This window comes from Gallinula chloropus (genome assembly GCF_964237585.1).
Source record: "Gallinula chloropus genome assembly, chromosome: 16".
Taxonomy (NCBI): domain Eukaryota; kingdom Metazoa; phylum Chordata; class Aves; order Gruiformes; family Rallidae; genus Gallinula; species Gallinula chloropus.
In genome coordinates, this window is record NC_140101.1 from 4,093,444 (window position 1) to 4,119,828 (window position 26,385).

At 43.8% G+C, this 26,385-nt stretch overlaps 1 protein-coding gene across 1 annotated transcript in view; it reads right to left on the bottom strand.

Annotated features, from left to right (window-relative positions):
• The window catches only part of CDH4 (cadherin 4), a gene marked incomplete at its 5' end in the record, with an annotated part of 444,834 nt that overhangs the window by 40,186 nt on the left and 378,263 nt on the right, over positions 1-26,385 (bottom strand). The window contains one exon of the mRNA XM_084271711.1: positions 1,494-1,631. Within this exon, the coding sequence (XP_084127837.1) occupies positions 1,494-1,631 (138 nt within the window). The remainder of the gene's footprint in view (positions 1-1,493; positions 1,632-26,385) is intronic.

Sequence of the window (26,385 nt, forward strand, 5' to 3'; positions counted from 1 at the left end):
ACAGCCCAAGGCTGGTATCAGATTTTTATGGCTCCTCACAACTCTCATACCATAATTAAGGCGACATTTAATGACAACTTCACAATACAAAGCTCGGCATATTCGCTACATGCTGCTGCTAAACTCACCCCATACCCTCCGGAGCAGCGGTGCAGGCTGAGGACTGAGGCCCCAGTCTGGAAACGTGTTGAGTGCTCCTAATTCTCTGATCCAGGAGGAATTTTGTGACCTCCTTTTTCTGAGAATCTAAGCCCAAGTTGCTCCATCACAAAATGCTGCCACTGCTCAGGAGCTGGGCATATCACATCCATAAGCCTGGGTCCCGATGACGATAGGAGGGAAGGACCGAGAACCCACGGCTGGTAGGGAGCTAATTCAGGTCCATGGTGACATGTTCTGGGCTCTACAGGGCTTCCTGCTACATACTTGTAGTTTGACAGGGTAAAACTAAGGGGAAAACTTTTGGTACTGCACAACTAAATATTTGCCTGACTTAAGATGGAATGAAAATTCATAATAATATATAATATTACATATAAATATTATATAAATAATAAAAGCAGTCCTCAAATGATGTTCAGTGTCTTGAGCACAATGCAGTTTGACTTTCTGGTTTTTTAAAGATTTGGTATTAGTTTAAGATACATCAATTACCGTTCCTTGTCGACTCTCACATGAATACAGGCTGTAGATACACAATGATTTCTCATTTATTAGCACACAGACCTCTCTAGTACTCTGTGGCTTCCAAAATTACCACACACACTTCAGATGGCTCTGCATCTATGAATTATGGAGGCTGGAAAGAACCAGACCACATTGTTTCACCTTCCAACTCTTCATTTTTACCACAACCAGCTCTAAAATTGCATCCTTTGAAATCTCTCTGTGATTTTCCCCTTGTCCCTCAGTAATAGCAGCCTGGAGCACGTGAGAAGTATCATACTAATACAAGAAAGATCTTTAACTGATTAAAACCAGATGTACTGAAGAATGTCCACACGTTTACCTCTGGCATGCACACATACATCTGTCAGAGCGATCAGTGGGATACAAATTTTACCAGATACCTGTTACCATTCAGAGTATTTACTGCTTCCTTCAAATCATACCTCAGCTACTAACCCCCAAATATCTCTTACTGCTCAGGATTTCACTCCTAAGTAATAACAACTCTGATATATCCACAGCCAATTGCTGTGAAACAACTGTATCCTCTTTGGTGCCATCAGACGTTGCCTGTTTGCCAGGTTATTTCAGCTCCTTTAGAGCTCGGTGAAATTGGTCGCCAAATAGTTTCACTAGCTCACAATTCACTCTTTTCCTTTCTCCTTTTTCAACCCCTCCTCCTTTTCTTCCACCCCCGAAAGTCTTTGTTCCACGATTATCTATCAAGTTCCTCCTAAGCTAAGAGAGAGGACGGGTATAAACATCCATGAATTACAAACACACTGTGTGTCCATGCATCACTGTGCTGATGTATCGATACTTACAGTGCTGGTAGTGAATTCAGGTGGGTTGTCATTCACATCTGTCACCGTAATGATCGCTGTTGCCGTGTTTGAGAGACCATAGTTAAGATTTCCTTCCATATCTGTGGCTTGAACAATGACTATATACTGCTGAACTTTCTGGAAAAAAAGAAAAGAAAAGAAAAGATGAGGAACAAATGGTGTCCTGTAAGACACTTTGGTTTATTTTCTGTGTACGAGTGAGGTTTTTAAGCAGAATAAGAACTTAATCCGATCCAAAAGCAAAGACAGCAGATAAAATTTTCTATCAGGTTTCTGAAGGGGTTGTTTTGCATAGATCCACATAGATATCCACATAAATAATGGATATCACCTGAAAATAAAAGTCTTATGGACAAATATCCTTGGCTGAAGCAGACATTTTTGTTAATTTTTAAGTGTTTTCAGCAACATTAGTTTCTGTTTTCTGAAAGCAGTAAAAATGTTGCTAATGTGTTTTCACTGACAACATCCCTAAGAAAACTATACCCCCAAACTGACAGCAACACTGCCTGGCAGCCCTCCAGCTCGTTCTGCTCCCACAGTTCCATGCCCACAAACCATTTTGATAGTTAAAATACCCTCCATGTTTCAACCCTTAACGCAGCCTCAGTAAATAAGGAGAATTTAAGTCCAGTCTGGAAATAAAAAAAGAAAAAAAAGAGAAGTATTCCCTGCAATAAACAAAAGTTCAGAGGAACTAATTTAAATTCCTGAGCTCGCCAAACAACGTGGCTCTCAAAGAAAAAGCTTTACAGAGCCAGCCGTAAAAATCACACATTAAAGTTCTTCTACAAAGACTCAGTATGTCGGTACAACTGGAAAATAAACCTGAATAAAATAGGAGAAGGCGTCTGATCCTGCATGTGTGTACATCTCCCTGGGATGTTTCTTTACTTACGGATGTCTGCCTGCATTGAGAAAAGCCTCCTAATCTTTAAAACTGGCCTCAGCAATAAATTTCCATTTGAATCTGCAGAATTTACTATTGATGGCTACACATGTCACGCTGAGGGTACACCGAGCACTTTACAGGCAGATATGAAAGCAAACCTCCTCTCCTGGAACATGGGCAGAATGATGCACTGAGAACCTGGGAGGGATCCAGTCAAAATCGGGGTGACTCAGGGCCAAAGCTAAACATTACCCCCAATTCCTTAAGGTTTAAGGTGTTAATTACAGACAAGAGCTGGGATGCAAGGACCAAGGGGCTCTGATGGCACATTGGAGGGTCCACAGGGTGTGAAAAAACAGGGGCACAATATTATGTAGAAAAAGCTTTGTGCAAAGCCAAGCAGAGGGACGCACTGGATTGCTCCTGCTCTCCGAGCACAGCCTACTCAGAGGCTGCTCCACCCGCGTGCCAGTGTTGTGAGTAAAGTTTCAAGTGTCCTTTGAAATTTCAAATGGGAAGAATTCTGTGTCTCAGCTGCTACATAAACCTTCTCAAAGCGCTGTAACTGGCTTAATACTTCAATTATTCCGAGTTGCTAGAATGAGAGATCGGAATTTTAGTTTCATCTTGGTCCCAGGACTTAATTGACAGATATTAACCTGCTAAATTGACAAGGTATCACACACAGGGATCCATCAGCACCGTGCAACTAGAATATATTATGGAAATGCACTTGCCTTGTCTCTCGCTACCTTGTATAATAAAACATGAGGGAGAAACTATTGTTAGTCCCTTGCTTTTCCTCACGCAAAAAGCTGTCGTCCATTACTCCTTTTGTAAAGCACTGGGTAATTGTAAGTCTGAAATGTCCGTATTAGTGAATGTAATTTCTATTTCATATTTAGCTTTGCCTTCCTTGCTCTCTCTTATAGACAACTTGGGAGGCTGACAGAAGTATTCCCCAACAGGCCAAATACTTGTGAGCCAAATTAGGTTTAAATCACAGAAGGTGTGTGTGTGGGATGATATTAAAAAAACCCAACAGTGGCAATCAGGCTCCACATAAATCAGAAAAAGAGGTTGGGGGCCCACATGAGAGGCTCCACGTCGATAGTGCATTTAGATGGCAAGGCAACGCCACCTCTAACGCTGCTCGCTGCAGCGCGACGGAGCGCTTCCAACTCGATGGTGCAGCTGTCACACGACCCTGGAAAAGCTCCAGTGCTCCGGCAGCGACCGCAGGAAAAAGAGTAATTAAAAAAAATAATTCCTTCCTTTCTGTTAGGCAAGAAGGCTACTTCACTGCCTTGGTCGGTGGGGGTGCTCCTTTGGGAAACTGGCTCTTCCTTACTTCATCACCGCGTTAGCCGACCGACCTCTTACACTGCTGGGCCCCCTGGTCACGCTCCCACCCCGGCGTGCCCACCGGAGCCAGGCGGGACTGTCGCGGCAGCGTGCCTCCAGCGAGGGCATGGCAAAGGCAGCCACGTTACAGTGTCAGAAGCGATTCTAAAACTCCTGACACCATTATGCAAACTTGAATCTGAGCTCTGAGAAGGAACTGCAGACCTCGGGTAAGGTCACACTGAGTCTGCGCCGTGCTTATTCATACCGGGAGCCAGCCCGCACACCTCCTGCCACCTTCAGCTCCCTTCCACCTTGCTTCATTCAATTCTTAAAGCTTCCCCTGGAAAAATGAATCCTCTCATGCAAGGGAAGGGGGGGTGGGAGGGGAGTGAGGGACTAGAAAGTCTCATTTAAAATTTTTGTTAACTTCACAATTTTACTGCTTATTAAATTATACATACTCTGATGACATACGCCTGTGTGTAATCACAGATCCTGTCTTATTAATCTCAGGCTTACAATAAAGTTGGTTTTTTTATTTAACAAAGTGCCTTTCAGAGCATCCTAGCACCATGTTAATAAAAACCCCACACAAATTCAGAACACTAAATTAAAGAAATTTAAAAGAAAAGATGATATCGATCAGATAATACAAACTGAAAAATGAAAATGCCCAGAATTTAGTAATGTACAGATGTACCAGTCACAAAGAGCTGGTGCGGCAGGCTGGGAAGAGAGGAAGGAAGGCAAAGGAGTGCTGTGCAAGTGTGGAGAGTCCAAACCTGGTGGGAAAGTTCAAGGAACTGCAGCAGATCAGTCTCAGATGGGGTGACCAGGTAGCATTGTGATGGGAACAGACCAGTGTGAGACGGGTGCCGGAGCTCAGGATACTACAGGCAGCTATGGCAATTGGGATGCAAGCTGAGCTGCTGGTGGGAATTTCAGAGGCATCACCAGAGATGTGTCGATTTCCATCAGCTGAAGGCATGGCAACTGCCTTCAGAGCAGAAGCACGATCTGCCAGGGAGAAGGGCCTGGGCTGGCATGTGAAGTCATGTAACACAAGAACACGTAAAAGGAAGTGGGCTGAAATTTGGCAAATCCTTCAACACTGGGTTACCATCCGTGTCCAGCTCTGCCTGAAAGGCTCCAGCGTGGGCACACAAGGGTGGTCAGTTCGAGTACCTAGTTTTAGTTTATAACTAATTCGATCTTCAGCAAGATTGGCCCCCACAGATAACAAATTACTGATTTTTTGTTTTTCTGTAGCTAACCTTTATGCTTTTGTGCATTAAGCTGATTTTATCGAACTATTAAATCAATTTTAATTTCAACATGTCCTTCCAATTTGTCACAACATCTCCAGGGGCATCTTAGTTTGTTGTCCTAATATTATTATTACTGTTACAACTATTAAAAAAAGAAAAAGGCAGCCCTATGCCCCCAAGCACAAGGGACATTTCTTGATGGCATTTTGATAATACAGAATAATTCTCATATTCTTTCATTGCAAAAATGACATTTTAACTAGCACAGGGCAGAAACTACAGCATAGAGGTAATACAAAATGGTCCTAGCCCAGAGAAACGACAGTGTAACCCTGTGTTTGCTCTGATGGTGACGCTGTGGAACTAAAGAAATGAGACTCTGCCCTGAGGGGGTCAAGACTAAAAACCCAGCCCCAGAGAAGTCCCTGGGAGGTCCAGTGGCCAGTATTTTTAATAAATCTAGCAAATCTGCACACTAGAGGAAAGGAAATGTGCTGCTTCTGCTTAAGCCAAAGAGAAAAACCCCTCATCTTGATAACTGCAGTGCTTTTAGTCTGACCTAAAAACTAAGAAGGGCTTTTGAAGGAAAAAATTATGAAAAGAAGAATAATTAAAGGAACTGTGGCAGATCTTATCTGTCTGCTCTTCTGTCAATCATCTGATACACTGCCACAGAGAAACACATCAGCTAAATTCCAGAAGATGGGAATTAGCTGAAGAAATTGGTTAAGCGGGTTAGTGGGAAGTTGACTGAAAGGATAGTGGTGCCTTGTACAGAAAGAAATGACAGCTTGAAAGAAGGGCTACCCGAGGACTGAGTAACAGAAACAAGATGGGATTTGATAGTATGAAAGATAAGAGCTTGTAGCAAGGTAAAAAGTGTAACAACACTTTTCCAGCAGCTGGTTTAGTGGACGCGAGCGAGGTGGACTGGCACCACATCCCACCGGCTCCATGCCACGGAGCAAGACACAAACACATCGTGTGCAGTGTTAGCACTGCGGATACAGCAGTATTAACTCCTGGTGCCAAGCTCATTGGGATGCTGTGCACAATCGGGGTCCCTTGTATTCACTGCTGAGCAACCCGGATCTGACCAGGTGCCGGCAGTGAAGAGCCCATCATCGGAGAAGAGCCTAGAAGAGCTTGGCTTGTTTAGTCTAGCAAAATGAAGGCTGATAGCAGATATGATTGCTGTCTATAAATACATCAGGAGGATAAACACTAGGAAGGCAAATGAGCAATTTAAACTAAAGGACAATGTTGACACAAGAACAAATGGGTATAAACTGGCCATGAATAAATTTAGGCTGGAAATTAGTAGGTCCTTCACCGCTGAAGGAGTGAGATGCTGGAGCAATCTAGCACAGGGTCTGGGGAACAAAAAGGTTCAAGAAAATGTAACACAATTAGGGAGAAAATCCTTTTGTTCGAGGTAGAAATTACACCAAACTGAGCTAAACCAGAAGTCAGATCTCTCAGCGCTCTCTGTACGCAAACAACTTTTTAGGAAGAAAAAGGATAAAACCTCTTTCAGCCCAAACACCACCTTACATTTGGGTGAAAATGGTTTAAGACTTAACACCGATCGATATCGCTGAACCAGCCCATTTGGTCTGCGCACACACAAAGGAGTAGGTGCCCCAAACAGAATTACAGTTATTGGAGCAGCTCTCCCCATCAAGATACAGGCTGGCACGAAAGGCGCTGCCTCCAATCCCCCATCAAGCTGAGCACCGTCTTGCTGAGAGGTTATAAATAAACCTAAAGCACATTCAGAGAAAGAGTCTAAAAGAACAAAGTGTTTTAAAATGAAATCCTAGTAATGAAGTGCTATCCGTGATCCCAATTTTCAACTGTGCACGCAGAGTGTTTTTAGGAATATGGCCATTCCTGGTTTATACATGCAATTACTATAAATCACAGGCGAGCTGGGTAGCTGCGTATGCCAAAGTCCAGAAATGCGGTAATTATGTGATTAAATTAATCTGCATTATGGACAAAGGGTTTGCAAAATTAGGACCTACATTTTCAAAGCTCTGTACAAATATTGTCCAATTAATTACCACTTCCTGAGAAATGTATGACTAGCTAATTTTAGCATCATGTCTGGTAAAGCAAATAAGGTTACCAGGATGTTGCTGTGGGATGTACCGAGTAGGAATCCATTGGCGAAGGAGCTAGAAAATCTAAATTCTCTATGCTGTTTCCTTCCACTGCTATCCTCACATCTTTGTATTGATGTGGTTTTCCATCTCCCCTTATTTTTGCAATAGCAGGGAGAAGAATATGGGACCTCTCTACAATTCCACCCCCCACCCCTCAATAATTTCTTTATATGACACTGAATGTTGATGTTGCTTACTTTTTTTTTGGTAAAATATAGTTGATGGTGAACACACTAGGAATAAATGTTGTACCAGAGCCAGGAGAGCCAAAGTGAAAACAAATAAACAAGCTCCCCCCAAAACATCCACTTGATTCAAGCAGAAATACTGGATTCTTCCAAAAAGCTTTGGGTAGCCCTCATTTAAACAAAGCTGATGGGCAACCTTTTAAAGCCCTCACCCCTTAAAACTCCCTATGCAACCACAGCTACACAGGCACACAGATTCGCAGGAGAAAGCTGTATTCAGGGAGCTCAGCGAAGGAGGCAGCTTTCACAGAGCACCTGACACCTTTCACAGTTCCCCCCCACTAGACACGGTGGTGGCGAGTGAGCTTCGCCCGTGTGTCAGAGTCGAGCACAGTCCTTGATACAGGTTGACCTTTTCATTTCTTACACACAGCACCACATCACATCACATATGTGGCACCCTCGACAGACATCAAACCCTGGGCTGGTGAATCTCAACGTGCAAGCTGCCATCTGAGTTAAAAAGACACAGATTTGCTCCATCGCAGCCTTACTACATGGGACCAGCTACTACCAGAGGCACTCCCCCTCACTAGCACCATGGTGTAATGTGGGAGGGACCCACTTTAACTTGGCTACTTGATGCTGCACAAGCACAAACAGGAAAGTAGAGAGGTTTATTTCCTCCACTTAGTTGAGGTTACACTGGCTTTTCCTCTAGCATGGCATGGTGTTCCCCATCTGCAAGCATTTGGGCACGTTTGATTTCATCGCTACCTGTGATGGACAAGCCCTCGAACAGCAGCAGTGCCTTGTCCCAGCGACACACAGTTTACTCCCTGGGACACAGAGGTGCAGCAGTGTGTCAGCTAAGCCAGCTTTCTTCCTTAACACAGGTGTGGATGCAAAACAGCCTGGCCAGGGACATGCAGGTCAGACCCCAAGAGTTCCCACTGCCAGCTACCAAATCTGCCCACAACCAATACTGACACATGCCTCCAGCTTGGGAAAACCCTCAGTCCCACCACCCACAGCTCCCTGAATCACACGTCATAGCACACTCCCACCACTCCTGTGTCATTAACCCAAGGCTGCAGCACTGCTGGGGCCACTGCACACTGGCCTGAGGGTATTGCACAGAGCAGAGGGGGGACACATGGCTGAGCAAACGCCGGGGGGACAGTCTCCCACTGTCCTCAAAGGGTGCAGCACCCGGTGCCGAGGGCCATCCCCAGCCCACACACCGCTCCCACACACACCCCACACTCAATGGGAACAGGGAAGAGACAGGCAGAGGATGACTTCTCATGCTAACCCTTCTCACAGCAGAGGATTTCTGCCTGCAGCGCTGAACGCGCATGACTCAGAAAGAAGGGAAATACTTATTCAGGAGCCATTCTGACGAGTGCTTCAGCACTTGCTCTGACTCACCAGAAGATCTCACCCACATTGCCAGGCCGCAAGAGCTGTTCCCAAACCTTCAGGAACCAGACCAACACATGCCCAAAGCCTCTGCGACGAGTAAAGGCCCAGAGCCCACAAGCCAACCTCAGGATTTTTCTCTGGCACTGCAGCTATGTTGACAATCGGCCTTTAACAGCTTTCTCCTGGCAGCCTGATTAACAACAACCAATCAAACCTTTTTTTAACACTTTCCCTCTCAACACCTGAGACCTATAACCCCTGGGATCTCACACCTTGTACTACTCATCCTTCCCTCTCTTAAGCTACTGCACTTTCAGAGAGTATTTGAATGTGTTACAATTTATGCACTTTAACCCATCCAGAACCAGCAGACACACAATCAGCTCTTCCAGCCTCTCCAAGGGTGGGCGCTGAATCCCCCATGTAGGTGTAAATGGGACCTGCTCCAGCTTAGCAGCTATCTTCTCTTTTGTGTGGCAGCTTCTGAAAGCAAAACAGCTTCTGGCACTGGGTCCCACACCCAGCTATAGCTAACTTGAGCTTTCCCATGAAAGCAGGAGGAAGTGCTTTAAGAGTGACCCGAATGAAAGGGAATGTGATCTTTTTATCACACAGAGGTTATAAAATCAAAGAAAGACGGAAAGCCTTTCAGGAGTCTACTCTGTTTGGCCTCTCAGTAGTGTGAGACCAAATAGTTCAGTGGTCCTGCCCCTGGCTGCCTCTTTCTGTGCTACTCACGCAGTGAAAGTGGTGAAAATGGAAGCTTTTCTCCAAAGGACAGGCCAGGTACAGAGAAGACCCTAACAGCCACTCCAAAAGCCTTCCAGCATCCTGGCACGACAGAAGACGCATGAACCAAACTGAATTGCCTGTCCACTTAATTTCATTGTGAGAGCCAGGATTTCGCTGAACAGCCAGCTCCGGGGGCGGTGGTATTGACTGAATCTCATCTCAGAAAGTGATCTGCTAGTTGTCAGGGATACAAAGGGAAGCTTAGAAATATAAACTCCAAACACTAAAAAGCCCCGATATAAAACCAGAGGAAAAAAAAAAACCCAACCCAGTAGACAAATAACTGAAAATGGTAACACAGGCTGGGGATCCTGGCAGATCATCTCTGAGGTTTTCTTAATGCCTGGTGCTAGCAGTGCTGTGCCTATGAAGGGCCATATTAAACTAAACAGCGATGCTGTGAGGGTGATATGCAGCAACCACATTCATCTGATATATATATATATACGTTTCTGAGTGAGTTTTATTCCTGAGGGATCAGACTCTGAGCCTGGGCTATCAAGGTTTTGAAAAAACACCCAAGCTGAAACCCCACCAGGGTGCAACATGGGAAGAATATCAATGTAGCAGCAGCTTCTGCTGAAGGAAAGGGACCTACTGGAAAATGCATCACATCCACCAAGAGAGTCAACTGACCCAAACACACCTTGCAGAGGGTTTGACCCCAGCTCCCCACCGCTCACAGAAACAGCATGTTCAGAGATACACTGGATACAAGGTTAATAGCCAAGTGGGGTCTGTTTAACCTGGTACTTGTTCTAGACTTGGAGTTGCAAAAGATGGGGATTAGAGGTCATAACATTTTTTAGCTGCTATTTGAGCACAGACATTTGTCAAAACTTGAATGCAGTTATTTGAAAGACTTCTAAGCCCCAAGAATTGTTTTTCACATCTGAAACAGTGCTTTAAAATTGTCCTCACTCTTTAAAGTTCACCCCAAATGTAAATAGTACCTCTATATTTAAGCCAGGGACAGTATTTTGCAGTTTGGGGAAGTTTCATAACATGAACATAACATTTGTTCAGATTTTTTTCTTTTTTTTTTTTTTTCCAGACTGAGCCTTGGCAAATAAGTCACCGAGCCTGGAGCAAACAGCAAATAAGGACTGGGACTTTTTCAGAAGAGAAGTATGAAAGGAATAGGGCCACCAAAAAAAGAGAGGCCAGTGTTCTGTAGCATTTATTTTCTAGTCTTACAATGTTTTACGTACTGATGCTGCCACTGAGGGACCTAATAGATTTCTATGCCTCAAGGAGTCCCATAAAGGCACCTGGATTGTGCACAGTCTATTGAAGCTGTTCAGGCGTTACGGACCGACTTCAAAAAATATTATCAAAATTATTATCAGAAACTCTGCTGTAGCAGTATCTCTGTCCTTGGATAGTATCGACTTTCCTGTTTAGAAAGACAGTCAGTTAATGAGCTTCTCATAGGGTTCTCTCATTTAATGCCAAATTAGAATCAGAGAATCGTTAGAAATGGGTTACATCTCACTCTTCAGTGACCCACACCACAGATCAGACGAAAGTCCACAAGGAAGCAGGAGAGGAGTAAGCAAAATGAATTGTCTGCTTTTGATCGTCACCACTGATAGCCGTGCAAGGGGGTGGCACTGAGCTGGTATGAGCTACGAATAAATTCAATAAGTAAAAGAGATAGGACGAGTATCTTGGACAATGTATTTTGATTCTCCAGCCCCGAGTCGGTGCCAAAGCAGAGCAGGGGTGTGATTAAGGCTGCAGGCTGCAGCTTGGAAGACCTGGCTTTCTTCTGCATTTTCCCAAACACTCCCCAAGTGACCTTTAGTAGGTCATTTAATTTTTCCGTGCCTCAAAGAAATTGAAAACAACACTTCAAAATGAAATGAAAACATTTTCTTATCTCACAGTGATATCGCGAGAATAAAAATCCATTAGCTTGCTGAAGCACTCAGCCCCTCGGATGAGGTCTGCCGAGGTAACCATCTCCAGCACCCTTCCTCTGGTGGCAAATGCACTGGGTACTGGTGCAGGAGCTGGCATCCAGCTACATCTTGGAAGAAACAAGAAGCAGCTCGGATCCAGCAGACACCATGTTCAAATCCTGTCAATGTTTTTTGCAGGCTTTATGCCCCAGAGGTGCCAGGTCATCTTGCAAAGCACTTAAAAAGGAGCCCCGAGGAACAAGCCTTCTAAGCTTTTGGCTGAGGCAATTTTTTGTAAACCCATGAAATTACATTTGGCTTTTCTTGGATAGGAAGAGACAAGTGATAGTTCAATGTCTAGGTGGTCAGACAGCAATCGTCGCTCCTGAGAGGTGCCCTTTGGTAAATATGCCAGCATTAAATTGATGCTGCTTCCAGGTTGTGCCTGCCACTTTCTGACAAAAGGAGTGAGTGTTGAGAGACAGAAGAAACCCAAAAACCCCCGGCAGACCCAGGGAAGGGAAAGTAAACAACAATCTGAGAAGCAGTTTTGAAAATAAAAAAAAAATGACCTTCTTTGGACTTGTGCAAACCAAATTCTTCCTGTAGTGTGTAACTTCTCCCTGATTACCCCGAGGCCATGCTTTGGGAAAAAAAAGGAAAGAAATCCTAGTTATGTCCATTGCACTCTTACAATCCACAAAACCTTTGCTGTCAAACGCTGCCAGAGCAATTTAATAAACAGGGAGAATGCCTTAATGTATTCTGAAACCTGAAAACCACCCATCATTAGCCCCACATGCTGTTTTCCTACTTTCTCTGCTTTAAGCCATTTAGCTGCTACAGCTGTTTTCCTTGTAAGTCTGACTTCTGGTTTTATCAGCCTGATTTGTTTTCTGGTATATCTCACTTGATTAAAAACAGGAAGAAAAACCTTTCACGATTCAGGTAAAACTGCCTTGTTGTTTAAGCTCTGTTGGGCTGGAAGCTTGGAAAAGATCATCCAGAAGATCAGTGTAGGTGAATAAATATTCATAATGTTGCACAAAATTTATACCTGGTCTCGTTTTTGCGGATAGGCTTGAAATTCCACACTCTTGACACCACTGTTTATTTTTAGAAGCATGAAGTTTTTTAAACCCTATCAATGCAGCAATTAAAAAAAAGTAAAATCACTGTAATATGCTCAACATAATATATTCAAACTTACTCTAATCCTATACATACAGATGTAGTGGGTCCAACACAAGGATCCTGTATATTAAAATTAATGGCAGTTGGGAGCACAACACAAGTCTTGGGAATCTGTACTGTGTTGGCTCCCTATGGTCTGGATAAAATAAACTAATTTGGTGTCATTTGTTATCTAATGCTGAGAATTATTTTAAGAAAATAGCTTGGCTAAGTCCTTGCTAGCTGCCTATCATATATGCCTTCACCATTATGAACTGAAGGGAGCATCCAAACAGGTTATAGTCAGAAAAGCAGCTGATTTAATTAAATTTGGCAGAATGAAAGGTTAGTGGAAAACAGTCAAATAACTGAGAAGAGATTAATACGAGATGCTCCCTATTGTATTTCCCTTAAGAGCTGTTTTACCCGGTATGGGGAGGGTCATGTTGCACTGACTTGCTGAGAGAGAATGTGATTGACAGAATTACTGGAAAAGAAACTTGGTTTGGTTGTGAAGTCGGAAATACCAACGGGGGCTTCTGTCAAGACCAGCTCTGCCTGCAAATGGTTTTGTTTCCCGGGCTTTTGAGAGGGTTCAGTCAGTGCAGAATCAGCTGGAAGACCTCCCATGGGTACTATGCCTTGTGTGCAGCACTAACATTCAGTCTACTGGATTGGGATTAGGGATTGAGCAACACAGGACATACAGCACAAAGTCCTGCCCACCTCCTCCACAACTCCTCTGCGAATTGTGACCCCCCAAAGCTGTGGAAGTTTACCCATTTTGCTACAGCAGCAGCTTTAGCACCAACCCAGCCCTTGCTCTGAGCGCTGTGCAGGTGACACTGGAGCTAACCTGTGAGCTGTGCTGATTATGGAAAAGGAATTTTTTAAAATAAGGAAACAGGTGCAAAGAAAAAGATCTTCAATGCTGCAGGAAAAGCACCCAAAAGCTTATCCTGTGAGCAAGGGGTTTTGAGTTGGCTGGGAATTCTGACATGAAGCAAAGACATCTGAACAATGAGTAGATTTGATCTTGTTAATTCTGTATATATTATTAACAGCAAAGATGAAAGACTCCAGGGAAAAAATACACACTTGATGATTCAACAAGTTCTTGTTGCACCATGTCTTGCTGCAGAAGAAGGAGGGATAGAATTCAGACTGAATCTAATGGGAAACACACACAGGTCCAGAGCACAGTTTGGCAATAAAGGCTGTGATAACTTACCAATGCAACACAGCTACAACCTGGTGCAAATCACTCACTGAAGAAGATCCAGGATTAATGGAGGATAAAACACTACACTTCTCAGAATGGGGCATCTCAGCTGTTTTTTAGAAACAGCTAATGATACTTATGTTGATATGTAGATCTATTAGATAAATATAAAAGAAAGGGTTTTTTTTATTAAACATTGTATTAATGGATTTGAGTGAAGTCATGAATGGATTATTATGTGTACTCTTACAAAAGGAAGGCCACCAAAACAAAGAAATTTTCACAGAGAGCAGTCTTAATAGCGCAGAGCTTCCCGTGGAGCTCGCTGATGCTCTCAGCACTCGCTGCTCTGTGGGGTACAACATTTGGGGAATGAGAAACAGAGCGAACCCAGGAAAATATTGATCGCTCTATTGAGCAATCATAGGTTTGCAATAGAGAGACTGCGGGGCATTTGGGCAAACTTAGTTTTGGTGATGATGTCTGCATCTTTGGGTTCAATTGCACCCAAAGACTCTGAAGAGAAACACCATAATGGGGTCTGAAACCCAACCTCTGGTGACCCCATCGCTTTGCAGGCACCTTTTGAAGGATGTGATGCCAGTTCAACGGGCATCCAGCTTCAGTGGGATTTCACCACCCCCCAGGGGTATGTGCTTTCTGCTTGGGGCAGTGATGACCTGTACGACTCAATGTACTGCCTGCTCAGATAAGGGATAAAACTGGGGAAGTGAGGAACAGGAACGAACGGATTCATGATAAACTGAAAAACTGCTGATAAACTAAATGACTGAGAAGTCGGGCTGGCAGAGTGCCACTGCAAGAAATTGCTGTGATGAGCAGGGACGTTTTCCTTCCCATATTGGGCCTGTCAGCCTTAATCAGCTCTCTGTTAGCAGAGTCACTGTATGTCCAGGTGAGACTACAAAGAGAGCAATCATTATCATCCAGGAAACAAATTGCTCAATGTCAACGGCAGGAGGAGAAGCTCTGGTCAGAAGAGGTTTTTGAGAAAGTGTTCCAGAAGTATTAAGACAATGTGGGAAATGTAAAGGCTGTGTGTATTAATTGGAAAGAGGAAGGAGTAAACCAGGAAGGATTTTCAATACTCCCAGAATGTCCCAGTGGCACAGGGAGTCCTTTGGAGAGTAACTGGGACCCTGTCCTGTAACTGTGTGTAAAACGAGGATGGGGCAGTAGCCACAAGCCATTGCAGTAATTGGAAGGCAGAATTTAATTTCCACAGATCAGGGCCTTAACCAAGAACCATTTAATTCCTATAGCTTTGTCATCTAAGGGATGCACGGGGCCAGGATCAGGTTCTGTATCTGCAGAGGAAATGTTCTAGAGGACTTGGCACTGCAGAGATCCACCTGACGACCTCCCAGGGCCTCGTAATAGGGAATTAACTTCGCTTTGCTACAAGGTATGAAAGAGGAACTTCCCAACCATCTTTATGTGATGAAATGCGATTCTTGCAGTTATGAAATTGGAGGAATGTAGCAGTTTCTTGGCTATTAGCTACAGGAGGGAGTTTCAGCATTTCAGCTCTCTCCAGTTCTGGCCACATTTCCTCTTAAAAAACATTTACGTATGGAAGTGCTGAATTTCATCTGAGAAGCAAAATGACCCTGAATTTAGTAGCCTATAGTATAAAACCCTCAGAAATAACAGACTGAAATGAAAAATTGCAAAGCATAATTCTGCCAAGATAATTAATCCTTGTTAACCCATGACCTGATCATATCTGATGCTGCTCTGATGAGTTTACTGAAATGCTATAAATAACACTGGCATATTTTATTTTCTTCGTAGGCATAAATATTGACAAATTCATACTCATTAAACTTCTGTGAGCTGGGAATTATCCCCGTTTCTCAAATGGGGATCAGGCAGAGGCATTCAGACTATTTTTTTTCAGAGGTTTGCAAAGTCCAAGTTTGAGATGCTGAATAGTTTCAAGGCTTCTTCGTGCACATGAGTAAAACTATACTGGTCAAAAAGAAACTTTTTGCCACTCTAATTAGATTGACTGTCAGTTTTGGGCAGCAGTTCATCATTTTATTCTTAGTGCAGCAACTAGCCCAGCAAAACTTAACTGCAGACCAAAGATATAGATACATTAAAAAATCATTCTGGAATATGGATCTGCTTCCATGCTCCTCTTCACCCGCAGTGAGCCTGGGGTATTTTATCCCACCTCAGGCTACCATTGCTAGCTGTAATTTGCAGGCTACGCTAGCTGCAAACAACAGTTCTTGTCCTAGTACTGATACTTCCTGACAATCAGAAAGGAAAGGGTATATTGCAGAATGAAGAATATCTCAAAACAAAGTATTTTTGCTTTGGTCATGATCTTGAATTCAAATGAAACCACCTCAGCTGACTGGCCCCATGCTCTTATATTCTCAGCTGGAACATCCCCAAAACCATGCTAGTAATGTCTTCAGAATCCAGTTTAACATCTTACCCCTGCAGCAGATTTAGAAAGGGCTGATGAGACTAAGTTTAATGCTCTTCTAAATACTGGTTAGGCTTGCACCTCTGGAAAGGAAAATAACCATTTCTCCTACTCCTATAGCAGTACATAATGTTAAACTTCTACAGAGCTCCTCACCTCAGGTTCTGGAGGGGGCGTACAAATTTAAACTAAGTAAATGGGATATGTGTGATATGTGGATATTTTCTCCTCTTCTCAGAAAAAAACTGTGCTGTGAAAGTAGAAGGTCGAGAAGCTGATGTACTTCACAGGAAACAAGAAACAAGGCTGTAAAACTGGGCTGCATGTGGACCTGGTGGGATCATCCTCTTCCTCTGGTCCTTGGTTTCTCCTAGGAAAAAGCTGGAGGCTGGGATAAGTATGTGTCAAGATTTTTGTGAGATGGATTAACTCCCTGTGGGGAATAAGGTGAGATCAGGAAATGTATTTAATTTTATCATAAGTTGCACTCACACTTGTGTCCCAGAGGTGAAAAGGTTTTATCTCATCCCACTAACTGCAGTGTTTACCTTGCTCTCGGTTAATGGGAGCTTTATGGATTTTTTATTTCTCTTTTCTCATAGCAAATGTCAGAACAGTCCAGGTTTAGAACGCATTATCTGACAGCAGAAACAAAGTGCTAACTCAAACCAGCTGTAACAGGTCCTTACTTTGAGTCTTTAGGGTCTCTAACTAAACCATTAGCCTGCAGAGCCATTGATTTGGAGGACAGACCTTGCCCCACATAAAGGCAGCCCTGTCACTTTGAAGGGGTGGAAGTGGAAAACACAACACCCATTTTCACCCCTCCTTTTGAAACACAACAGGCTGTCTTTGGCTGGCACCTTCCCCTGGCCTGGGCACTGGAAGGTGCACACCTGAAGGGAGGGGAATTACTCAGGCATTACTGCATCGCCTGCGGAGACGACACGAGCTCAAGCCGGGTGCGTGGCACGCTGCGAGCAGGCTGCAGCGGGCATGAAGGGGGTGAGAAGAGGATGCATGAGCATCTCTTCGGGCTGTTTTCTCATTTGCTTTGTTGCAGACATAAAGCAGAGCCTGCTGCCCTCAGCTGCGCAGGGGCCAGGCTTAGCGCAGCCGATAAACAGGGAATACCTGTTGTAAGAAATCTTCCTCTCTCCTGGAAAGCTGGGGTGGCTGAACGGGCCCCTGGCTACGCTCTGGTGGCACACAGCAGGTACAGATACAGGGTTTTACAGCTCTGCTTCTGAAGCAGCAGGCGGGGATTGGGAGAGTCCGTGCATTTGCCTGATGTTATTTTTCAGATTATTTTTCAAGTGGAAGGGGATGTTCAACCTCATGTGCCCGGTGCTGCTCCCTGGGACTGTGTGTACAGCGTGTGGCAGAATTGGACCTTGGTAGTTTTATAAAAGGGGGGGGGAAAAAAGCAAACAAACAAAATCAACAGATGGAAATCCTCAGATGGAAGAGGACATACTGGTTATTTATTTAAAGAGCTGCTACGGTCTAATGGAAATTTTCAAGAAGCATTCCATTTAGAACTAGCAGAGGTTTATTTAGCCCATATTTTCTGTTTGTTTTCAATCATTTTTCATAGCAAAGAACATTTGCTACCAGTGCTCATTCCTAGTATCTTCAATTGTGTATTCCCCAGCATTACTCTGGTTGCTACGGCGACAACTGAGATGCCACAAGCAAGAGCAAAGCTCTTCTGGTGCAGAAACTGTGCACCAAGCAGAGAAATATCCCTTGGAAATAAAAGATCTTCCAGCCCTTCTACAGAGCTGTGGAAAATGGGTGAGATCCAGAGGACATATAATTTGCTGGACCTCATGTCTAAACAAAGTGTTTCCCCAGAGTTGCTCCCCTGTCACCAGCTGCTTTTCCAGCAGCACAAAAGCCACGAACCATATTCCTCTAGACTTGATGCCAAAGAACATTTTCTACCTGGATTTGAATAATGTGAATATATTAATTAAAGTTGATAATGGCTGATAATGATTTCCATCAGCAGTAGAATGTTGCTATATTTATCATTATCTATGAGATTCTCATACCCAACTAATTTATACAGAGAAGACTTGAAGTAACGTGACTTGCCATCTTAACAACTTTTTGGATAACACCGTTAAAGTCACAGAACATTGTTTCCTCAGACAACAGAGTCCGTTATTCAGTTTGTGAAGGAAAGCAAAGAGAGGAGATCAGGACCCCTAGGTTTTGCTTTGAGCAGCTTACCCTTGAAAAGGAATTAATTTTGAGGCAGGCCACAGCACTGGCAAAAAATGAGAACAATTTAGTGCTTTAATTATTATGGGTGCTGCTTTGCAGAACTCTGACAGAGGGCTTAAAGTAAAAGGAGATGAGGAAAGGAAGAACAGAAAGTCTGCACCTTGGTCCTTCCTGAGATCCAACAGAACATACCTCTGTGGATGGGGGAACTGCACCCCAGCTTCCCGGGCCTGAACATCACCGATCTCAGTGATTTGGGGCTGGTGGTCGTCACAGCTTCCCCTTGGACTTTGGAAAAAGAGAATTTCTCCTTAGGCTGTGCTCAGAGGCACTCTGGAATGGGAGCTTCAGCAGCAAGAAGTAAGAAATATCTTGTGAAAACCAGAAGGGATGCAGCAGAAGAAGACTGGAAGAAGTCTGCAACACAGCTCTTAACTTAGAAGGGTGGGCAAGGACTGGACCTTCCCTCAAGGGGAAAAGGGAAATGATTATATCCCATCAGGAAAGCATGCTGGGAGCAGACTTGATGAACTCTGAAGGTCCCTTCCAACCCCCTAAAATTCTGTGAATCCAAATCCTCACAAAGCAGTGGATCATGAAGGCGCACAACCCACTGGGGTAAAATTCACAGGGTGGCTCTGTCACCATCTCCATCTGGGTCTGGGCACTTAACATCAGCCTGTAACTACATTCCATGGCACTGTATCTTAAAACCCACTACACTACCTCTGACTTTAAAAATTCTGTTTTATACAGGTCACTGGATACAGACACACAACTGAGATTCCTGGGGTAAAAAACCCGACAAACCAAAACCCAAAAAATAAGCGTTTCCTACAAACCAGGTCATAGTGATGTAACACTCATAAAACACAGATTCATAAAATAAGCAAAGCATTCAATTTGAGCTAGTATGGACCACGCTCAGGAACACTAGTAACTGACAAACAGGGGTCAAAGCAGTTTGCAAAATAAAACAGGGAAAAAAACCCACCCAAATCTCTTGAAGCCGATGACATAACTGCTCTGGGTTTCAGCAGACCTAGGCTCAAAGAGAGAACAACAACAGGAATCTTCTTAAATATTTGTTGTTAAGGTAAATCTAAAATGATTGTCTAGCACAATGTTAATTACATTGTACAGCAATCAAAACAGAGACGCTGAGTCTAATGAATCCCTGCTCTCACCTTTGGAACAGAACTGGAGTGTCTTGTTCACCTCCTTATTAGCCCATAAATATTCTAATTAGGAAGCAACTCCAGATGAATAGGATTAGCAATAAGGACATTTTAGACTAGGTACACAAGAGATACTCAAAACTCTCATGTCTTATCTAAGGCTCTCCTGACATTTATAATCATGTAGAAACGCTAAATTTACATAGCTCTGCCTAATTAGACATGGTTGCAATTATGTTTGTGGGCTTCCTTTTTTTCCTGCCCAAGTATAACTTACACTGTCAAAACAGGAAGGAGGAACCGAATAGAAGCTCAGCAAGACAGAAGAGTATTTTCTGCTATTTACTTTTGCTGGGTTTAATTTGAAATTTGTATTTCAAAGCCATTTTTTGAGTTCCTGAGCAAGAACTGGCTAGTATGGATCCTAGTCCAGATCACTGCTGCTTTAGATGTAAAAACCATGCTTTTTTTAGATCAGCAGCATCTCAAGAGCAGGCGCTAAACCAGGCCAAGTTCTGCAAAAGGTGATACGTGCTCTGCCTGCAGTTGGTGGGTCGCTCCTGCTCTTCACCAGAGCAGGAAACAAAGCAGCTCATTCCCTTTGAGGACTGTAAGCTCCCTGAAATTCTCACCCTGCCTATGCATTTTGCTGACTGCCCTGTGGTTTTTGCTTTCTGACCCTCTCCCCTGCCTGAAAGAGCCTGAGCCTCATGTTTCTGAAGTAATTCTGTGCGTGCCTTCCTCGGCCTTCAGAAAGATGGTGAGAACCAGGTAATCCATCAAGCTAGATTTTCTGTGAAGCAAACGCCAGCATTATTGGGCAGGGATTTGATAAATGATGTGTACATTATAATAACTGAATTTCAATATATTGTCTTTGATGTCTATAATCACAGATAGAGTTCTTTCGCCTCTGCTCAAACATAAATCAAAGTAAGTGATATGCACTCAATCCAACATGCTTACAAATTTCTGTTTCAGAACTAAACTGTAATTGTGAAAACTCATCTGTGTTGGCAGACTTCACCACCACAGCACTCTGGCTGGACTCAAGGTAGGTGGAGATGGCCATACATATGTATAAACTCTTGGGATTGGGGTTTTAGGAGATCCCAGGGCAAAGAGCCACAAATCCATTTTATTGACTGCTTAAGGTCTTATACTCTCTACTCCTGAATACTTTGTTTATTAGAAAACCAACATCTTTCTTATTTGACTCCCATGTCACGTTCCAAGCTCCATGCAAATGATGCCAGCAGTTAGAGAGCCCTTGGAAGCCAGGCGTCCTGGTGGCAAAGGTCAGTGGCTCTGGGCGCAGCGGTACTAAAGAATCCCTCCTTAATGAAGACTCACGAGGAATGAGAGAATTACCAAAGTACAGTATTGAAACCCTCCTGTTTACAGCTTCACTGCTTGGAATGTGGGAGAGGTGGAGAAACAACACTTCTGCTCGTGCAGCTTTGTAAAAGCCAAAATTAATCAATTAAGAAACCAAGTATCTGCCTTCCAGCAAACTAAAGAAGAGGCTTGTGCAGCAAACGGCCTCACGTGAGCACTCTCAGTCTGTTCCCTGCACAGCCCAGATCAGTAACACCCACCATGTCTAGGGTCAACCCCAAACCAGCCCAGAGCCTGCGGAAGCCCAACAGCAGCCTTCTAATGAATTTTACACTCGGGCTCCACCGTGCTATGAAGATGCTGGCACGTTCCTTAGTGCCAGCAGGAAAGAAGCGGAACGGTCTGCTCGTGAAAGGACGTAAGTGGCGTGCTGTCTTTGGCTAGGACGTCAGCCCCATGCCTGCTCTCTTATCAAGCTCTCAGATCAGGAGCTGCATCTGTCAGGACCGTTGAATCTGAAAGCTCACGATGACAGCCCAAGGAGTTGAAACAAAATCAATAACCATACAAACACCACTCCCATCCTCTGCTCTGCTATATTTAAGATCAATCAATATGCATAAATGACTAGTGCCAGGCACATCTGCACTAGTCTAGCACATAATCAACTTTGTCTTGTCTCAGCTTAATATAATTTTCCACCATATTAGCAGTCTTTATGATATCCTGTCTTTTCAAATAGACGTAATTCAGAATCACTACATAGTTCAATTGGATTATTTGAGTCGCGTGCAGACCCACACCCGCGCACACACACAGACCCGCTCCTCAGTGACAGCCGCTCTTCACCTCACCGTGGTTGGGATTACAGCCACGTCTGAAGTGTTTGCAAGGAGGTGACATTCAGGGCCATGGCCAGCTTTTACCGATGCCTCCAGCAGAAAAATGTATGTGTGTATGGATACACTTAACAGACTGGGAAAAGAAACGAACAAACTTATCAAATGCCATGCTGGAGCATCCATTAAAAACTGCACACACTTTTAATGACTTGGGTGAGGGTTGCTGTTGCATAAATTTATTTAACGTTAATGTCCCTTGTTTGCTGTAAATTTCACACTGTGAAATTACCAGGGCAATTCTAATGGAGCTGAAGCCTCCAGCTGCACTCTATGATAAAGGAGGAAATAATTATGAATTCCTCTGGGAAGCCAAAGAAAGTCAAAGATCTCCTTCGAAACTGCTCCCAGATGAGCTGCTCATCAGCAAGCTCAGGAGGTGCAGAACCGCACTCCGGAGCTGGGGGAAGCAGAACGAGCAGGACGCTTGCGCTGACGACGACTCCACCATCAACTGACATTTAATTTGAAAGGATTGAAAGCTGGTGTCTGCAACAGCTTCTGCCAAGAAACGTATGAACAGTCAAGACAGAGCAAGGAAGTGGTTTTATGTTCCCAGTTAGGATGATACTGTGTAATTTTACATCTAATCACCTAGCGCGAGACATAACTACCATACGTACAGCTCCACGAGCTCATGCCTGAAGCTCTGACAAATGCCTGTATCACGAGAGGATGCTGAGCTACATGGGTGGGCTGGTCTAGAATAGCATTTTCTACCTCCCTTTGACTCCAAAGCTTACAGCCTTTTCCAGAGTTCACATGAAGAGTGGAAAACCCACAAGAAATAGTAACTGCAGAAACTCTTACCATGATGCGCAGAAGAGAGTTTGGTCTCTTCCTTCAGCTGCAACGTCCCAGCTCTGCTTCTGACTTCTGTCCAAACCTACACTGGGCGTGTTCTGACTTCCCACAAGATCTCAGTCCTCTGCCTTCAACATAAAGACATCCTACACAACCAGTGCCATTTATTTATGAACCCAATTTGATCATTTCCAAGGCTGCCTGTGTCTAATCATCAGAGACAGTAAGTGCTAGGCTAGTTTCAATGAGCAGACACTCCTAAGCCTCAGTGGGCTCTGCTACCTACCCCTTAATGCCAACCTCCTTGATATTCCATCCCTACAAATCTCTCCTCCTCTTTCTGTTTTAACTCCACCTTGTTCCCCTTTGTATCTCCCCACTCCTGGAGAGGAAGGAGGCTGTAGGACAGATGTGTCTCCCCATTCCCATATGGGAACATTGAGCTGCTGCTGCTTTCCCTGCACCCATGTGGGCACACCATGAAGCAAGCTCACCTTGGTGATGAGCAAATTGGGGCAGCACTGGAGACCCCAGCTCCTGCCTCCTCCCCACCACCATGCTCCCTGCCCAGTGGTCAGCATCCTCCCTTCGGTCAGCTCTGAATTCAGACCCAGTAACAAGTGACCCAGTAAGTGGTCAGACCACACATCTGAAATGATAAAACAACCCATTCCCGGTACAGAAAGCAGAGGAACAGAAGAACCAGAATCACCTAATGGAACAGACAGGCAGTATTTATGCAGTCGCTCCCTGTGCGTCACTCACAATAATGCGCTGCAGTGTACTGCAGGCTTGTTTCCCAAGAACAAATATAATTCTTATTTATAATGCAACAAAGGATAAAGCAGGTTTCCTGATTCTGATAAGTGACTCTGTGATTATTTCTTCAATAAAAACCATCATGTCTTTCAGATTACTCTTTCACATTTTATTCTGGCTTGGAACAGAGAAGGCACAGACAAGCAGCTCTGCACCTTGAGTCACTTCGTTTATTTTCTTGTTTAGGAAACCTGGGCACCTGCTAGAGAACACTTCATTGGTACTTAAGGACTTTTGAACGCTGGATTGAACTTTGTGGACTGGACTTGCAGTGGTCTATAACCAATGGACAGCTACGGCGAGCGTCACCGTTTATCAGGTAATTGCATCCTGTGAGATGATAATGCACTGGCGGCGGGCTCGCGGTGTTATCACCGCAGATCATGACATAGTGCTCTCCCTGAATAGCAATCATCTGGCTTTCTGAATAAGCAGCGAACCAATATGCTGCTGGGAAGCCTGTCAGCAGAATGCCTGTACAGTGGATCAGCATGCTCCAGACGTTGGCTTGCTGTACCAGGAAGGGTGAAAAATGTTAAATGAAATATAATCACCCGCTTGGATTTTCTACTTACATTCAAATTTCTCCAGCCAAAAAAAAATACCATATTATTTACTGTGTCTTGCTTTAAGGTAGCTGTCACCACACGATTTAGAAACACCAAACATACTAAGAATGGGATTTTCTGTGTCAAAGTGTCCCATTGAAATTCAGACACCTCCTTCTCACAGTCTGTGCAACACTGCGAAGCAAACAGCGCCTGGACCTCATTGGAAAAAAACCCCCAAACAAATTCTGTGTTTATGTAATGATGTATTTATTTAGGGCCACTCCAAACAGCTACAGCTGGTTAGACTTGAAAATAACTGCATGTGGAAATGCAAACAATAATTTATGTAACTTTAAACGAGTTTCTGCAAGATGTTTTGATGCGTTTTCCCTGAATGCTCCCCTGCACATCTGGTTATTCGGCGTGTAATTCAGCCCACCTTATTTCCTATGGACAGAGGAAGAAAAGCGACGTGCCTGCGTTCCTCTCTAAACCTGCCCTGGCACAGCATGGGGGGTCAGCACAATAATGCAAAATCCCCTTCTCAAACCTGTCAGTCAGCCTTTGAAGATGCTAATACTGCAGGCAACGGTCACTCTGAGTTACATTAATAGGCTCTTACTGCAAACAGTGGAATTCACTTTCAGAAGAACATCCCTAAATACCCATTTTGATATGGAAGGATGACAGTAGTGGCAGAGACCGTATAGAGAGCTGAAGGGGCCTGAGGATGAAAACTGGTAGAGAGTATTATGACAAAGTGGTTTTTCATCAGAAGATGCCAAGAGTGAATCTGCTCCCAAGGAAGAGCGCTTGAAACCTCTCCCTTGCTTGGAATACACTTCTACATTGCAGAATAATCCCTTTAAAAATGGTTTTAGTGGTTTGAGGTAACTTTGACAAAAAAAAAGTATCTTTTCAAGTGGCAAACACTGTTTTAAAAGACCAACATCAACATGACATTTTGTGCAGCTCATAAAATAAAAACGTTGATTCTCTCCAGTTTTTTTCTGATTGGTTAATTAAAATTTTTTAAAAAATAAATTATTTTGCCCTAATCTGGGAGTGGGAAACAGTCATGGGGCATTTCTTGCCTAATCAGGCCCATCTACATCAATGATTGATGATGCTTCCATTTCCACTCACACGATACAGCGAATATATTCTCCAGCTCTCTAGTTTGGAGGTTCACAGATATGTTGCCATGGCCAAGGAGCTGCAGGAAGGCCACCTACTTATCCGTTTCTCATCCATAGGGCAGATCTCCTGATAGCCAGGAGCACTATTAACCCTTTCAGATTTTCTCTTTATGCCCCAATATGCATTCATTCAAACCACATCTAGCTGCTGATTTACAAGCAAATACTGCTCATTACCTTTTCTGTCAAACATTGTGTCTTCTGATATGAAACATCAAGGGGGAAAAAAAAATGCACATAATTTACAAATCTAATAATGCATTTCCCATCACACTCCTCTGCATTGCCATGGCCACAGAAAGATGGAATCAGCCAAGATGAAAGCATTTTCAGGGCTGAAGTTTAATGGCTAAAATAATTGCAGATACATACACATCTCCAAAACAAACCACTTCCAGAATGAATAGTGTGTGGAGTATCCTCTCATCTACTACTTCACTTCACCTCGGTACAAGCTCCCCTGAGAGCAAAACACATACAATACGTTGCAGGGTTTTTCAAACACCACAGATCTCTACAGCCAGGCCAGCTCCACTCTGTGCCAACAAACTGCAGGGTTTGCAGTGAGCTAGAGAGAAGGATGCTGCTCTTACCTCTCACAAATTCACCTTCAGGAAGTGAAAACAACCTTCCTAAGTAGGTGTTTTATTTGGCATGTGCTTGCTTGGGTGGTATCAAATCCTCCCTTTACTAATTCTGCAAGAGTCACTCGCTGTTGATTTACAAACCCAGCTTCCCATCCTCGGGCAACAGAAATCAGCCTGCCCAGTTCACCCCTGTTTGAGCATCTGCCCAAACCCTTAACCATTAAGATGAGATTCTTCCTCATAAACTGAGATGAATTCCACATTGGTATGAATGTGAAACTGCAATCTATTTATTTTTTCCGAGAACTGTATAAATTAAGGCTGGAAAGGCCAACTTATCAAATGCCTGGATAATATGAGTCACCACATTTTTATCCAATTAGTTCCCCTTCTAAATTTTAGCCATCAGATTTGAGCTCACTGG